General features: G+C 36.4%; 2 protein-coding genes across 2 annotated transcripts in view; both read left to right on the top strand.

Moving 5' to 3' along the window:
- The window catches only part of LOC113637847 (protein FAM133-like), a 7,423-nt gene extending 1,338 nt beyond the window's left edge, over window positions 1-6,085 (top strand). The window contains exons 2-11 of the mRNA XM_047820205.1: window positions 582-653; window positions 1,337-1,387; window positions 2,302-2,350; window positions 2,819-2,919; window positions 3,268-3,399; window positions 3,478-3,585; window positions 4,063-4,158; window positions 4,255-4,353; window positions 4,714-4,776; window positions 5,262-6,085. Of these exons, the coding sequence (XP_047676161.1) occupies window positions 2,890-2,919; window positions 3,268-3,399; window positions 3,478-3,585; window positions 4,063-4,158; window positions 4,255-4,353; window positions 4,714-4,776; window positions 5,262-5,504 (771 nt within the window). The 5' untranslated portion in view covers window positions 582-653; window positions 1,337-1,387; window positions 2,302-2,350; window positions 2,819-2,889 and the 3' untranslated portion in view covers window positions 5,505-6,085. The remainder of the gene's footprint in view (window positions 1-581; window positions 654-1,336; window positions 1,388-2,301; window positions 2,351-2,818; window positions 2,920-3,267; window positions 3,400-3,477; window positions 3,586-4,062; window positions 4,159-4,254; window positions 4,354-4,713; window positions 4,777-5,261) is intronic.
- Window positions 6,086-7,580: 1,495 nt separating this feature from the next.
- On the top strand, window positions 7,581-12,083 carry LOC113637820 (splicing regulatory glutamine/lysine-rich protein 1-like). Its single transcript, XM_027138709.2, has 4 exons — window positions 7,581-7,846; window positions 8,610-8,683; window positions 10,190-10,399; window positions 11,993-12,083. The coding sequence occupies exons 1-3, from the start codon at window positions 7,825-7,827 to the stop codon at window positions 10,397-10,399; spliced, it is 306 nt and encodes a 101-aa protein (XP_026994510.1). The 5' UTR covers window positions 7,581-7,824; the 3' UTR covers window positions 11,993-12,083.
- Window positions 12,084-15,655: the final 3,572 nt, after the last annotated feature.

Below are 15,655 nucleotides of genomic sequence, written 5' to 3'. Positions count from 1 at the left end.
CTGGCTAAGGAGGTGTTTTCATGGAAAGTAGCTTCTTAGTGATGGAATCCAAGATGTTAGATTGATGGGAGAATGGTTATGAGTTCAAAACACAGGAAGACAAAGCTGCCACTGCTGAGCCCATGTGCAAGGCCCTTAACCAAAACTCACTCACTCATCTCATTTTCTACCGCTTTATCCGAACTCTTAACCAAAACTGTTTAGCATAAATAAGTGGATCTGGATGAAGGCATCTGCCAAAGGTTGTAAATGTAAATGGTGGTGATGAGTTGTTCCTCAAAGCCTTGGACTCAGCACCACTGTAGGGCCACGAACAGTTGTGGAGGAAGGCTCAGGAGACAGGTGGAAGGTTGACTGAGCTCTGGGATTGCATTTTTTCCCAGCACTTTCAAAAACCCTCAAAAGAACTCAAAACCACACAAGAGAAACTAATAATAAGACATGTGTCATGACGCATTACCTGCCGACTCAACCTGCCTTTTCCCTATCCACAGCAGACGCTAAAAAACATCCCCACATCCACCACAATATACATGCAGAATTTCCGGCATTCTGATTTCCTTCTGTTTATTTTGTTTTAGTTCTCAAGCTCCAGTTGCAGTTCATCTTCATGCGAGAGTGATAGCGAGAAATTGAGCCAGAATGTAAAGAAAGTAAGACATTTAAACATAATCTACCTTTCTTTTTGTGGGTTGATTTTAATTCATGATTTGTGTATTTTATATATATATATATATATATATATATATATATATATATATATATATATATATATATATATATATATATAGTTAAATTTAATACAAATTAATTCATTAAAAAATTATTTTCGCAAGATGAATAACTATAAAAATAAAAATGAAAAGTGTTTTATTTACTGCACAAATAGTTATATTTATTGACCTTAAAGTTAAATACAACAATTTCTAAAAGTATTAATAAAAAATGGGATATTAAATTTAGATTTTCCCCCAACAAACGATGTCAGATCTAAATAATTTAAATCTTTCTTTTTTACATGTTTTTCTCACAGCATAGTATATGTTACAACAAGAAAAATAAAAAATAAAAAATAAAATTATAGAAATGAAAATCACTGAAAAGCATTTGAAAATTTAAGTAATCATTTATTTGATCAATAAAAATTCTATTAACATTTAATTTAAAAAATTCCTAGCCCTCACTGTAAACCCTCCTGTCACTCTAACCCCACCCATTTAGAACAATTATTCTTATATTATTTAATATAATATATTCAATATATTATTATATTATTTCAGGCTAATTGATACATTTATTTATTTATTTATTTATTTATTTATTTATTATTTACTAGAAGGAGACAGGAGAATGGTCGCCATGGGGTGATGATGCCGGGGAAAATGAGGTTGGAGCTTTTAGAATTTTGTTTCTTTTTTCATTTGCTAAATGCTGACAACATAATCATTTAATTAAATGCTTTGATTTACAGTTTGAAGTTCCCTTTAGAAAACATCTTAGAATATCTCTTTCAGTATCACACATAAACACACACAAACACACACACACACACACACACACACACACACACACACACACACACACACACACACACACACACACACTTTATTATTAGTGTAAAGTCATCTCTATACCCTGATGCTCCCACCACCGTGTTTCATTTTAGGATGAGAGGATGGTTTTCTCGGGTGGGTTAAATTTCTGCAAAACATAACTTAGTCCAAGGTCAAAAAATTTCAGATTCTGATGTTATCAGACCACTGAATCTTTTGTTCTTTTTTTTTTCTTTCTTTCTTTCTTTCTTTCTTTCTTTCTTTCTGGAATTTTTTTGCTTGCTGTTGAAAAATCTCTGTAGACTCCTGCTTTACTTCTTCATCCCTGAGGTCTCATTTTTATGTTTTATGTCCGTTTCAATTCCAACTTACTACATTTAAAATACATGAGTATCATCAGGGGGGTCAATACTTATGCACGGCATGCTAAGTAAAAGCTTTAATCTGTCTATCCATTTTTTGGTTCTAAAACCTAAGTAAGATTAAAAAAAGTTCTAAGAACTAAAATGTAAGTGTTCCTTATTTAAAATGTCAGACGCTTCTCATTTCTGTGCCAAATGTGTTTAATCATCAGGATTTTAATATTGAGCTGCGTTTTTATTCGTTTTCTTACATTATTAAGAACAGCTAAGCGTCTACTGGAGATTAGTGCGGATATCAGAGATTCCTCCATCTAACTCTCTCTCTCTCTCTCTCTCTCTCTCTCTCACTCTCTCTCTCTCTCTCTCTCTCTCTCTCTCTCTCTCAGGAGGGAAGATCAGGAGTAACAGCTGATGTTCAGTCAACAGCTTCAGCAGGTTCAGTTTAGCTCAAACTCAAACTTTCTACTCTCTTTACTCATCACTTCATTCTGTTCATCATGTTCATTCCCTTTCTTTTCCTTCACCTGAAGTGTGTTCATGAGATTTCTTTCTTTCTTTCTTTCTTTCTTTCTTTCTTTCTTTCTTTCTTTCTTTCTTTCTTTCTTTCTTTCTTTCTTTCTCTTTCCACTTCCCATTTGTATTCTGTCATGTCCTGTTTCTTCTCATTTCTTTCTTTCTTTCTTTCTTTCTTTCTTTCTTTCTTTCTTTCTTTCTTTCTTTCTTTCTTTCCATTTCCCATTTGTATTGTCATGTCCTGTTTCTTCTCATTTCTTTCTTTCTTTCTTTCTTTCTTTCTTTCTTTCTTTCTTTCTTTCTTTCTTTCTTTCTTTTCTCTGGTGTCTGGAAAGAGCAGCTCTAACTGTAGCTGACTATACTCTAATCCACTCCAATTTTATTTCCCAGCATTCTCTGTGGTCTGTGAAGCTAAGACTGATAGGATATGTGACGATGAAGGTGAAAGAAGAAAAGAAGAAATGAAAGCAAAGCTGAAAAAAAAGAAAAAGGTTCTGTCTATTAGCAAATCTAGACCAAAAAAAAAGTAGTGAATTCACTCGTTCTCTACAGCTAGCATGCTAACTGATGCTAATGTGTCCAGCTGATGCTAATGACAGCTGATGCTGTGTTTTTGTAAGTTTAGTAAGCAAGTTACAGTATATAACTAGCTAGAAAAGAGAGGATTGCTAGCTAGTTATCATAGCAAGATGAATTTCTTAGTGTAGATTCCTAGCTACCTTTCAAGATCAGCTAGCTTGCGCTCACGTTTTTAAAAAAATGTTGAATTAAATATATAATAAACAAACACAAATATGTAAAAATAAATTGTATGTTCTAACCCAGTATCTTTCTATTAGGATTCTGCTTCATCTTCAGAATCATCTTCGTCTTGTTTGGATAGTTCCTCCTCAGACAGTGAGGATGACAAGAAAAAGAAGAAAAAGAAGAAGAAGAAGAAGAAGAAGAAGAAGAAGAAGAAGAAGAAGAAGGTGCTCTGTTTATTATAAATGAATTAAATGATTTCAAGGATTGTTAATAACCTTCAAGCTCCTGTGTGATATTTTTAGGACTCAAGCTCATCTTCATCTGATTCTTCCTCCTCATCGGACAGTGAGGATGACAAGAAGAAAAAGAAAAAGAAGAAGAAGAAGAAAAATAAGAAGAAGAAGAAGAAGGTAAAGAAATCTTGCATGGTGAAACACAATACAATGCTAATACCGAAACATACGTGTACATGACACTATTACTTATGTTGGCATGAGCACTCAGTTTGAAATGCTAACAGAAAATGCTAGGTTGATTTTCTTTTTCATGAAGATGCTAAGACTAATGCATAATTATGCTAACATTTAACTTGTGGAAGACTAATGCTAGTTCAGTTAACTGTATCACAATCAACAATATACTTCAGGAATGAATCATTTGACTAAATAAATAAATAAATGTAAAAAAAAAACCACAAACAAAACAGAAATAAATAAATAAATAAATTTAGATGCTGATGACATGAAAATTCATGCTAATTTCATGTAAAATTTGTATAAATAGTTTTTATTCATAATTTTTAAATTTTAAGTTTATTCTGATTTGGATTTTATTTTTTATTTATTTTGATTTTATAATATGTTTATTTACCAACTTCTCTCGCTCAGGACTCGAGCTCGTCCTCATCCTCATCAGAGTGTTCCTCCTCAGACAGTGAGGATGAAAAGCGAAAGAAGAAGAAAAGAAAGAAGAAGAAAAAGAAGGTAAACCTGAGTTTTGACCTCAAACTGCAATAAAACACCAGAGTCATGTTTTTTCTTTGTTTATCCAACATTGTTGCTGTTGTTATTGTGGTACAGGCCTGCTGCTCTTCCTCTTCATCTGACAGTGAGGAGGAACAGAAGAGGATGAAGAAGACAAAAAGAAGAAAGAAGAAAAAGAGCAAATCTAAGAAGAAGGTGATTCTGAAAAAAAATCTGATTTTTTTCATTTCTGACTTATTGTTCTGATTTTTTTTTATTTCTAGATTTTCAACTTTGTTAATATTTTATACCCGCTTTTTTAGTTACAGAGGTAGCTTAATTATCACTTAAAAAATAAAAAAATTAAAATGACATGGGAAAAAATCCATCTTAGAGTAAGTAATGAATAAAGGCCAGTCATGTGCATCTAATCATTTGTGTTCAAATAGTTTCCACAGAGTGCTGTACAATCCTCTTTCAGATGCCTGTTGCCATGGCAACCGAGTCCGATCTCTGATGTGGTGTTGTAGAATTTCAATGCTTTTTAATCGTGTTGTCCTTTCTGCCCGGTGCCAGGGTTTCGGATCTCCTTCGCTTCATGCTCCTGATGAAAATAAAATGAAAGAGGACTTCTTAAAGGTAAAGACATGAATGAAAGTAATTTAAGTGTGTGCACACAAATATTTTAAAAATCTGTTTGAAAATAAAATATTTTTTTAACATGTAGACTTGCAGACACATCATTTCTTTATTTCCACTTTGGACTCTTCTTCTTCTTCTTCTTCTTCTTCTTCTTCTTCTTCTTATTATTATTATTATTATTATTATTATTATTATTATTATTATTATTATTATATGCTATTATTATTATTATTATAAAATGGAGATTATTCTTAAATGCGAATAAATTTATTGTTTAAATAAGGTAAGTAATAATACTACAGTAAAGTGATAGATAAGTAGTATTTAGCATGTTTCTGACTAGCCTAACTAGCTAAAATTGTCTTCATAATCCACCATCTGTTTAACAAATTTGACAAAGAACCTTTAAATGTACACATTCAACTTCAATTCAATTTCAATTCAATTTAATGAATCAGTTCATTTTGATTCTGTTTGCGCAGGAGGAAGTGAAGGAAGAACATCAGGATGGAAGGAGCGATGCAGCAGGAGGAGAGGACAGAGAGAGATACGACACGTTCCTGGACGATCCCACACGTGGCATCTTTACTGAGGGGGCGGGGTCTAATGGGGAGGGCTCTAGGGTCACCTGGAGGGACGGAGCTTTCAGCTACAGATCTCATGCGGACTCTGAGAAGAAAGATGACGAGTCACAATATCAGATGTTGAATGAAAACGAATTGTGAATCTGTTATTCGGAGTAAAAAAAAATCATTTGAGTTTAGATTTGATTCGTGCAATACAGCAGTTGTTTAATCTGATGACCACAATCAGGGCTTTTATATGAGCCATAAGAGCTAATTGAAAAGATTACTAATTTGTTTCTCAAGGAATTTTGTGATTTATTTTGCTGTTGATTTATGGCACAGGAAGTAATTTTCTTATGTAGCTTTATAGTTTAAGACATTTGTTCAGATTTTAGATCGCATCAAATGAGCACAAAGGGCTACAACGACTAAATGATGACTAATTATAGCTCACTGTTTTGTTAACAATTTGATCTACAAACAAATCAACAAACTCAACTGTAAATTCTTAGTTGTTCTAAGAACGTTAGCTTTATAGATCAATTCATGAAATTTGAGTTCATAAAACAGTCAGAGCGAGCGAAATGTGAAACTGCAAGATAAAAATAGAAATGAATCGAAATTTTATTTTGAAGAATCAAAACACTTTATTTTTACTGAAGTTATTGCTTGAAAATGTGAGATTCTGGAAAAACAATGATGCACTTTTGTTACAATTGTCTACAATAAACAACAAATAAGATTTTCATTTGTCTCACCTTTCTGTTAATCAGCTGCTATAAAACAAGATTATGCTGCTTTTTAGTTTATAATTATAGAAACCCTAATGTCCTTCTGTAAATATTTGAACTAAGCTCACTTGGGGGGGGGGCAGTTGTGTGTGACCTTTTTTATTTGTTTGTGTTTATTTGAATGATAGTTTTAATGTGTTTATATTTACAGCTGAGGTCATAAGTTTACAAAAGTCCCACACAATCTGCAAATATTTATAATTACAAAAAGAAATAATACAAATTTTATTTTGTGTTTTATTTTGCGTTATTTCCAGTTTTAAATACAGTTTGCTTTTTTGTTTATTTTGTTTATTCTGTTTTCTGGGAAATATGTAAATCAAGCTTCTATTAAGGACAAAAATATATATGTATATAAAAAATAGGATCTGTAAACAAAACAATAATTTACACCTATTCCTGTGTAAAGGTTTACACACCCCTGGCTGTTACTGTACAGTACCTTGTTGCCTGTGAATCAGTGAATGTTTGCACCTTTTTGTAATAGTTGTCCCAAGTAAAAAGATCGATCTCAGTATCATATATTCATGCTGAAATGAAGTGAAATATGCTGAGAAGACAAAAAAAAGTGCAGATTTTTTTAAAAAACAGTTGGTGGTTTAAATGCTCAGGAAAAACAAGGAGCTCAGATTCTCAGGATTGAGAATCAAGAGTGGGTGAAAATTTAAAGTGGTTCACTTGAATCAGTTCAGTTATTATTGTGTTTTGTGGAGTATATGTTATGTGAAATAGCTTATTCAGGGATGTAGCAAATGAAACAACTAAATTCATGTTTTACAAACCCTTATTTATTTATTTATTTATTTATTTATCTTTGTTAACATTTTGTAGATTCTGCATTGACTGAATTAGACAAAGTCTCTTAGCTAAATTAGACAAAAAAAATTACAAAAAGGATAATTCGAGGTTAAATCATTACTCCTGACTGACACTGGAGACTCCTTCCGTAATGTTAAATAAGAGTCTCCTTAAAAGCGAGGGAAAAAGTCACCATATCTACTCTTAAATCCGAATTAATGGTTTTAGTTCAGTTCATGGTTAATTATCTCTAATTACTGGCTGATTTATGTTTCGGTGTCAAATCATTAGCTACGCAACAAAAAACAAGGACAAGACGCTTCATTTGCATAAACTGTGACGTCAAAGCATCTGTCACAATAAACACATTGAGAGTAATTTCCTCTTCTTCTTGTTGTGGTTTTGTACTTCCAGTTAAGCATGAACACTGTCACACTGGTGGAACTGGATTTGTTTTTTTATATACATATGGAACAGGAAATTCCAGATTTCCAAGAGTCTCGTGTAACACGATCAACAACAACAGCACTATTTGTGTTATAAAATGAAGTTGTATGCCAACGTCACTTTTTCCATCCTAATAGCTGAATCACAAACGGCTCCTTCCTCCCTACCTAGGGCACATAAAACTTCTCCTTGCACAGGAGTCAGCTTCATATTCAACTGGGAATTTTGCGAATCGACTCACCTTCACGAGCTATTCAGTGAGAAAGCAGATGGAGCTCGAGCTTGTTTAGGCAGTAAACAGGTGCACCTGTGCAGCTGGTGATTTGGAACACAGCCCCGGTCTTTGTCTAGGGTGCGACCTCGGTTTATTTCCGCAAGTCATGTTCGTGGCAGTTTCCTCTACAGTCAGATTAAAGAAGCGTTGCTGAGTTCAGAGACTAAACATGGACTTCGATTTGAATGCAGGTAAAATAAACAAATAAACGAACAAACAATGCAATAGATCTGTAACGCGCTTAGTTTGTGCGCTTTAGTCTCGCGCAGAGATTGTGCAAAAAAATGCATATTAAATAGTTTTATTATAGACTCATATAGTGTCTATGGCACAATGTGGTCAAAGATTAAAACTCTGTTATGAGACAAACTCAGTCAGGTGCAAAGGTTTTATTTGTCTTTGTTTTCAAATCAAATTCGATCGACTTAAAAATGACAACTTTGTTTTTTTTTTTAAATGAACATTCTTATAAACATTATCATTAACATCATCGAATTATATCGAGTTAGAAATAAACAATTAAACACTTTAAAAGAGAAAGCAAAATAAACTTTTAATTCCTAAATCGTTTTCTTTTACTTTCATTTATTTGCAAAGTTCTTTATTATTAACTTAATTAATTACTTGTTTACATATTTTGTATATTTTATTTAATTGCTTATTTACCTATTTAAATATTTACTTATTATTGCATTTTATTTTTTACCTATGTGTTTACTTGTTTATTTGTTTGGCGATATATATGTATATGTGTGTGATTTTTAAAAAAAATATATTTATTTTTTTTAAAGATAATAACATATCATACGAAAGCATACACACAATGATTATAAATTATATAAATTTCTTTTCTTTAAATTGTCTTGAGGGAGTACAAACTTTTGCACATGACTAGTTAACATATAGTAAACATTTTTTAAAGATGTTTGACCGACTTTTTCCTCAAACCCTCAGCTGTGGATAAAGACACTGTGAAGAAGACCGAGGCGAACGAGGTCGAGGGTATCTTTGGATTTGGAAAGAACAAGGTAAGAAGGTTTGGTGTAATGTGCTATAAAAATAAAAGCATTCATATAATAACACACCCTGTTGTTTATATTTCATTTTAGCAAAAGTAAGTGTACAGACTGCTCTGAGAACTGCCTCACAGTTCTGTATAATAGATTGTTGTGTGTAAATGATTGCCCTAAGTCAGAGACTCCCAGCCACTTCTACACAAGCTGTGAGAATTAGCATTGTTTAAATCCTAGTCTTATTTATTTAGCTTACACTTGCTAGCCTTTGATTTTTTATCATAGAGTTCAGTTCTTTGAATCACTTTTACTTGCTAGGTTTGCATTTCATTAGCTTTGCTTAACTTTGGTTCATCTTTACTTTGACTCCTTAAGTTAATATTGGCCTTCACAGCTACTGTATTTGTAACTTATTCTGAGTTGATTATTTCTGTTCACTGGGTTAAGTTGAGCTCACTAGGGTTAGCTTTTGCCCACTGAGTGAACCATGCTATCTCTCTGCACCATCACTGTGCAGTCAGCGTCACTTGACACCATTGTCACATCTTAGCACTGAAACTGTAGATGTGCCTTCAGTTAGCCCCCTCCAGCATCTGTGGTTTCCACATCGCTTTGACACTGGATGTTCAGCTTTTTCAGGAATTGTTTGTGCTGTCTGCTTCTCCACCTCAAAATTTGACCCACCCTTTCCTGTTATATCACCAGTGTTAAGGTGCTTTCGCAGATAGGACCAAAGTGGACTTGCCTGTCTTATATTAGCCTTGTGTCCTGTTTAGTACTGCAGGTTTCAGGAATCTTAATTTGGTTTATGAAAAATGTTGTATCACCCAAGTACAGTGTTGCTGTGACTGAATTGAGGAGGTACAACCCCAAAATACCTGGGTCATCAATGGAAGCCTAGCACACCAAGTTATGCTTAGCACTTCAGGGTACGCCTACTGTAGCACTCCCGGGTACGCCTGCCTCACCTGGATTTGGCATGTGATTGCCTCACCTGGGTCTGGCTTGTGTCTGTGCCCCAGGGCCTGGCTTGTGCACCAAGGTAGCCTGCCTCACAATCATATTCTTGACTTGCAGTTGTATGCCTGCCATACAGGTTATGCCTGTCTCATCAGAGTATGCTTATCATGCCAAGGTATGCTTGCCTTGCAGGTTGCACAGCTCAGTAGAATCTCCAGGCTTCCCCCTTTCTCTCAGTGGCAGCTCAACAGTAGCTTGTGTAGCTGTTAAGGGCCATCTTGACCTGGTTGCCATCATGGCTGGCTCTACCATCTTCTATTTTGCAGCCAGACTTGCCTTAGCCACTGTTAACTATCAGGTTGTTCTTCCTTTAGCAAACCCATCCCACTTCCACCACTAATGTAGCATTATACCTCACTATGTGAAGTGATGACACTCAATCAATTTGCAATCATGCAAATGAACTCATGCTGTGACACAGCACAGCCACAACACATTCTTTGAGAGATGGTAAATAAAAATGATTGTGTTGACATTATTTATGTGATATCTCTTTAACAGGACAAGGACAAATGTAAAGAGAAAGATGGATGTAAAGACAAGGAGAAAAGCAAGGAGCACAAGAAGCATAAGGAGCATAAGGAGCATAAAGAGTGTAAGGAGCACAAGAAGCATAAGGAGCACAAGAAGCATAAGGAACACAAGAAGCATAAGGAGCACAAGGGGCATGGAGGACACAGCTCCTCATCCTCCTCCTCCAGTGATGATTAGGTAACAACCTTTGACTATCAATACTAGGTCTTCGATGCATCACTTGCCAAATGCTAGCATATGGCCTGAATATTTTATATGAACAAGATCACAGAAAAATTATATTTAGCAACTAGCTATGATGTACGTTAAGAAATGTGCTAGCTAAAGAGCTAATTGGCCTTTTTGTTCAATATAACATTCAATAACACCTGACCGAGCACGCAAAGGTGCTAATCACTGACAGCATAGCAAGCCGAATAAACAGAAGTACCATATAACTGTATTTACCACAAAGACAACAGGAATGTAAAGAATTTTCCTCATGGAGAGTTTTACACATGGCACAGTGAAGTATCTCATTAGCTCCTACTGTTGTTGTGTTGTGCTACTTGCAAAAATTATTTAGCTTTGCAAACTTAGCAAAGCTAGCTCGCAAATGTCAAAAACGTGTAGGAAACTTGCTAACATGACTATAATAACTTCAGACTTTAGTGCTGTCACATGACACGTAAAATCTGCGTGACTTGGTTAGCTGTAAACAAACAGATTTGTGCTTCAATACATATTTCAATGAGTAAGTTTTATTTGTAAGTCAATTAAATGTAGCATAGCTATAATAATAAATGTTTTATTTAGCACAGATCTAGCATTTTAGTGAACTATTTGTGAACAGATTAGAACAGATAGCTTGTATGCTACGTGCTACCTGTGTAGGTTGAGGCTAAGAGTTTAAGAGAAATGCCGCTAAATACAGCACAGTCGTTCTTTAATACGAAGGGATTTGAAACACAGGCTCCTGAAGTAGTTAGTGTTCGCATCCTCATGTCATGCAAAATGGGATAACAAAGGAGCTTCATTGTTTTTATTTATTTATTATTTTTTATTAACAAATGATTTGGTGAATGAAAACTTCTTTCTTTTTTGTCAGTTAAAAACGGGAAGAGTTCTTTATAAGGGAACAAAGTGATAGTTACAGGTTCGGTGCTTATAGCACAGGCGTGTCCTGATTTTAAAGATAAAGTTGTGGTAAAGGTCAGACTGGAATGGGGCTTGAGTAGCTTCGTTTCCTCCTGAAAGGGAGCTGAAGAATCTCTTAACAATTGATGTGAGCGGCTTAATGAAGAAGGCGGACTCTTAAATTGATGAGCTAAATGCTAATTCATCTTTGTGTTCTTGTACAAACAGTAATAATGGTGTAAAAACTGTCAACCCATTTTATTCACAATATACTGGAAACTTATAACTTATTTATAAATATATTTATTTTAATTATACATGATGATAATTTCACTCGAAAATGGAAGAAAGGGGGTGTGTGCGCGCTTGCCCGCGTAATTTCTTCGGCATGCCACTAGATGTCACTGTTACACAGCAGCAGTAATTTCTTTAGTAATCATTTTCTTACATTGAAATTTATTTATTTACACTTAAATGTTTTTTTTTAAATATTCCATTATTTCTTTCTTATTTTTATGCGAGTCTTCTTCCTATTACTTTATAAGGTTAAATATTAAGAAATGTTTTTAAAATGAATTATTTTTGATCATATTTTAAAACATAAATAATAAAGAGGATGTCTAATAACTGGTCATATTATTATCTCTCTTTCAGGAAAACAACTTGGCTGAGGAAAGAACTCTTTCTCTTAATAATTCGTGATTTAAAGCTGTTTCGAATTCTAACAATAAAAACATCTAAATAATTCTCTAGTTGTTTTTGCCCATTCAGCTCAACATTGGTATTAGCAGTTCTGTGAAATGGTGTTTGCCCTCTTTACTGTCTTGGTGTAAATTAGTGGTGAAGTGATAGGGTTAGGGTTAGAGAGAGAACGCACTTCTCTGTTTGTCCACATGGTGGAGACATTTTACCTTTTTATACACCGTATAAGAGCAACAACAGCATAAAATAACACATAAAATGTCACACTGACACTATATCTTTCTCTCTATCTCTCTTTTACTCTGTGTTTGCGTGTGGTAGTTGAACCCTATTTAAACATGGCTATATATAACCACGCTTTGTAGTTTTATTTCTTATTCACACACACAATTCAGGCTTCTTTGCTTTTCTAAATAGTCATTTGTATAAGTCGCTGAAACATTCCAGAGCTGAAGTAAAAGTGTGATTTAAACACGTCTAACTCCTACACTTTGAAAGACCAGGCGCATCGTGCCCTGTCAGCATCGGCACTTCTGTCACATCCTGTTAGACGTGCGGTCCTTACATGTCAGGAGAATTTGTGTCCCTTGGAAATGGACTGAACTTTAACAAACAACTAACCCCAGAATATCTGGCAGTGTTTGAGGAAAATCATCTGGGAATGCAGCAGAAACTACAGAGTGCATGGGCCTTTGATAGACAGATCCAGAACTGCTGGCATGAACAGAGGCAGAACGAGAGACAGACAGGTCTGCAGATATATATATTTTTATTTGAAAATAACAATAACTGTCAGTGTAGGGAAAAAAAACTACTTAATCTGCACACCTGGGCTTTAACATCTCTTTATTGAGCTGACTACAGTAAAATTGGGTGCACACACACACACACACACACACACACTGTACATCCATCTGTCCCTGCAGAACAACGTGCAAAAAAGCTGAGTATTAATTCTGCTGATGCAGCTGTGAACTCTTCAAATAAATAAACTACTGATGAAACTTTTAGCATTTTACGCTGCAGTACACTCAGACAATATAGAATGCGTCCCTCGCTCCCTCCATCTCTCCCTCCCTCCCTCTCTCTTTCCATTTGCTGTGGTCCGAATCCGAGTGAGATTATTCCTGGCTCCCTGCAGCAATGCTCCGATTTCAGACTCACTAAATTCTATCAAACACTCGATTAGAACCCCGATGTCTTCCGATTTTTATTGTTATATTTAATATTTTGATATTATGCAAAGTAAGGCATCCTATAGTACATGTCTGTCTGTAGAAACTAATAAATGTTATGTGTTTACTTCCTGAACAAGTGTGGGCACAAGTACTGGTTGAATCTCAGCACCTGATGCAGAGAGTCTGGGGTTCGGTTCTGTGCTGTTTCCTGGTGCTCCTGGACCTGACAGTTGTCACATTACCAATGTTACATTAGAACCATGTGATAAGTGAAAGAACTAACAGCTTGACTGCTGACTGGTACAAAGTGCAAACATCTCCAACCTCACCACAATGATTCCCCACATCCCACAACCAAATCTGTTTACTACACTGTGAATGAGCTGTTACTATAGAAACAATAACATATTACGAGTGCATTGATATAAACCTGTGAGTTGCAGCTGCAGAGCTGTCAGAGCTGCTGTTCTAGAAAATTCAACACTTTCTGACCAATCAGGATCCAGAATTTAACAGCAGTACTGTAACATGGTGTAAACATTGCAGTCATGCCGACTGAAATACAATCTCTCTCTCTCTCTCTCTCTCTCTCTCTCTCTCTCTCTCTCTCTCTCTCTCTCAGGTAAGGGTGCCAAGTAGTTCTGTCTGTCGGTGGGTGCCAGTATTTCTCTGTCTAAATGCCTCTCTGTCTGGATGTCTCTCTAAGGGTGCCAGTTGTTATGTCTGTCTCTTTCTGTCTGTGGGTGGCAGTAGTTATCTGTCTGTCTGTCTGGGTGGCAGTAGTTATCTGTCTGTTTGTTTGTGGGTGGCAGTAGTTATCTGTCTGTTTGTTTGTGGGTGGCAGTAGTTATCTGTCTGTTTGTCTGTGGGTGGCAGTAGTTATCTGTCTGTTTGTTTGTGGGTGGCAGTAGTTATCTGTCTGTTTGTCTGTGGGTGGCAGTAGTTATCTGTCTGTTTGTCTGTGGGTGGCAGTAGTTATGTTTGTCCATCTGTGGGTGCTAGTAGTTATCTGTCTATTAGTCTGTCTGTGGGTGCCAGTATTTCTCTGTCTGTCTGGATGTCTGTATACCGGTGTTAGTTGTTCTGTCTGTCTGTCTGGGGCTGTCAGTAGTTGTCTGTCTGGATGTCTGTCTGTGGCAATAGTTATGTCTATTTGTCTGTCTGTGGGTGCCAGTATTTCTCTGTCTGGATGCCTGTCTGTCTGGATGTCTGTCTAAGGGTGCCAGTTGTCCTGTCTGTCTGTCTGTCTGTCTGGGGGTGTCAGTAGTTGTCTGTCTGGATGTCTGTCTGTCTGGATGTCTGTCTGTGGCAGTAGTTATCTGTCTGTCTGTGGGTGCCAGTATTTCTCTGTCTGGATGTCTGTCTAAGGGTGCCAGTTGTCCTGTCTGTCTGTCTGTCTGTCTGGGGGTGTCAGTAGTTGTCTGTCTGGATGTCTGTCTGTCTGGATGTCTGTCTGTGGCAGTAGTTATCTGTCTGTCTGTGGGTGCCAGTATTTCTCTGTCTGGATGCCTGTCTGTCTGGATGTCTGTCTAAGGGTGCCAGTTGTCCTGTCTGTCTGTCTGTCTGGGGGTGTCAGTAGTTGTCTGTCTGGATGTCTGTCTGTCTGGATGTCTGTCTGTGGCAGTAGTTATCTGTCTGTCTGTGGGTGCCAGTATTTCTCTGTCTGGATGTCTGTCTAAGGGTGCCAGTTGTCCTGTCTGTCTGTCTGTCTGTCTGTCTGGGGGTGTCAGTAGTTGTCTGTCTGGATGTCTGTCTGTCTGGATGTCTGTCTGTGGCAGTAGTTATCTGTCTGTCTGTGGGTGCCAGTATTTCTCTGTCTGGATGCCTGTCTGTCTGGATGTCTGTCTAAGGGTGCCAGTTGTCCTGTCTGTCTGTCTGTCTGTCTGTCTGTCTGGGGGTGTCAGTAGTTGTCTGTCTGGATGTCTGTCTGTCTGGATGTCTGTCTGTGGCAGTAGTTATCTGTCTGTCTGTGGGTGCCAGTATTTCTCTGTCTGGATGCCTGTCTGTCTGGATGTCTGTCTAAGGGTGCCAGTTGTCCTGTCTGTCTGTCTGTATGTCCAAGGGTGCCACTAGTTTTATCTATCTTTCTGTCGGTCTAAGGGCGACAGTAGTTATCTATCTGTATGTGTGAGTTTTCTGATTTATTTTTAATGTTGAAGGAAGAAAAAACGACGTTTATCAAGTGCACTATGTACCCTTTTGTGTCAATGATAAAATCCCACAATACACTGCAGTGTACCTAATGTAGTACTAAAGCAGGTACAGAACAGCAGAATACCCACAATGCACTTCTAGCGTTGTAAGAAGTAGCACACTTTATCACCTCTCTCTCTCTCTCTCTCTCTCTCTCTCTCTCTCTCTCTCTCTCTCTCTCTCTCTCACTCTCACTCTCTCACTCACAAAGTTCTTCTTTCCTTTGCCACAAGGTGGCGTCATT

Source organism: Tachysurus fulvidraco, chromosome 11 (assembly GCF_022655615.1).
Source record: "Tachysurus fulvidraco isolate hzauxx_2018 chromosome 11, HZAU_PFXX_2.0, whole genome shotgun sequence".
NCBI classification, from domain to species: Eukaryota; Metazoa; Chordata; class Actinopteri; order Siluriformes; family Bagridae; genus Tachysurus; species Tachysurus fulvidraco.
The sequence above is the reverse complement of the archived record's forward strand: the minus strand, read 5'-3'. Positions and strand labels throughout refer to the sequence as shown.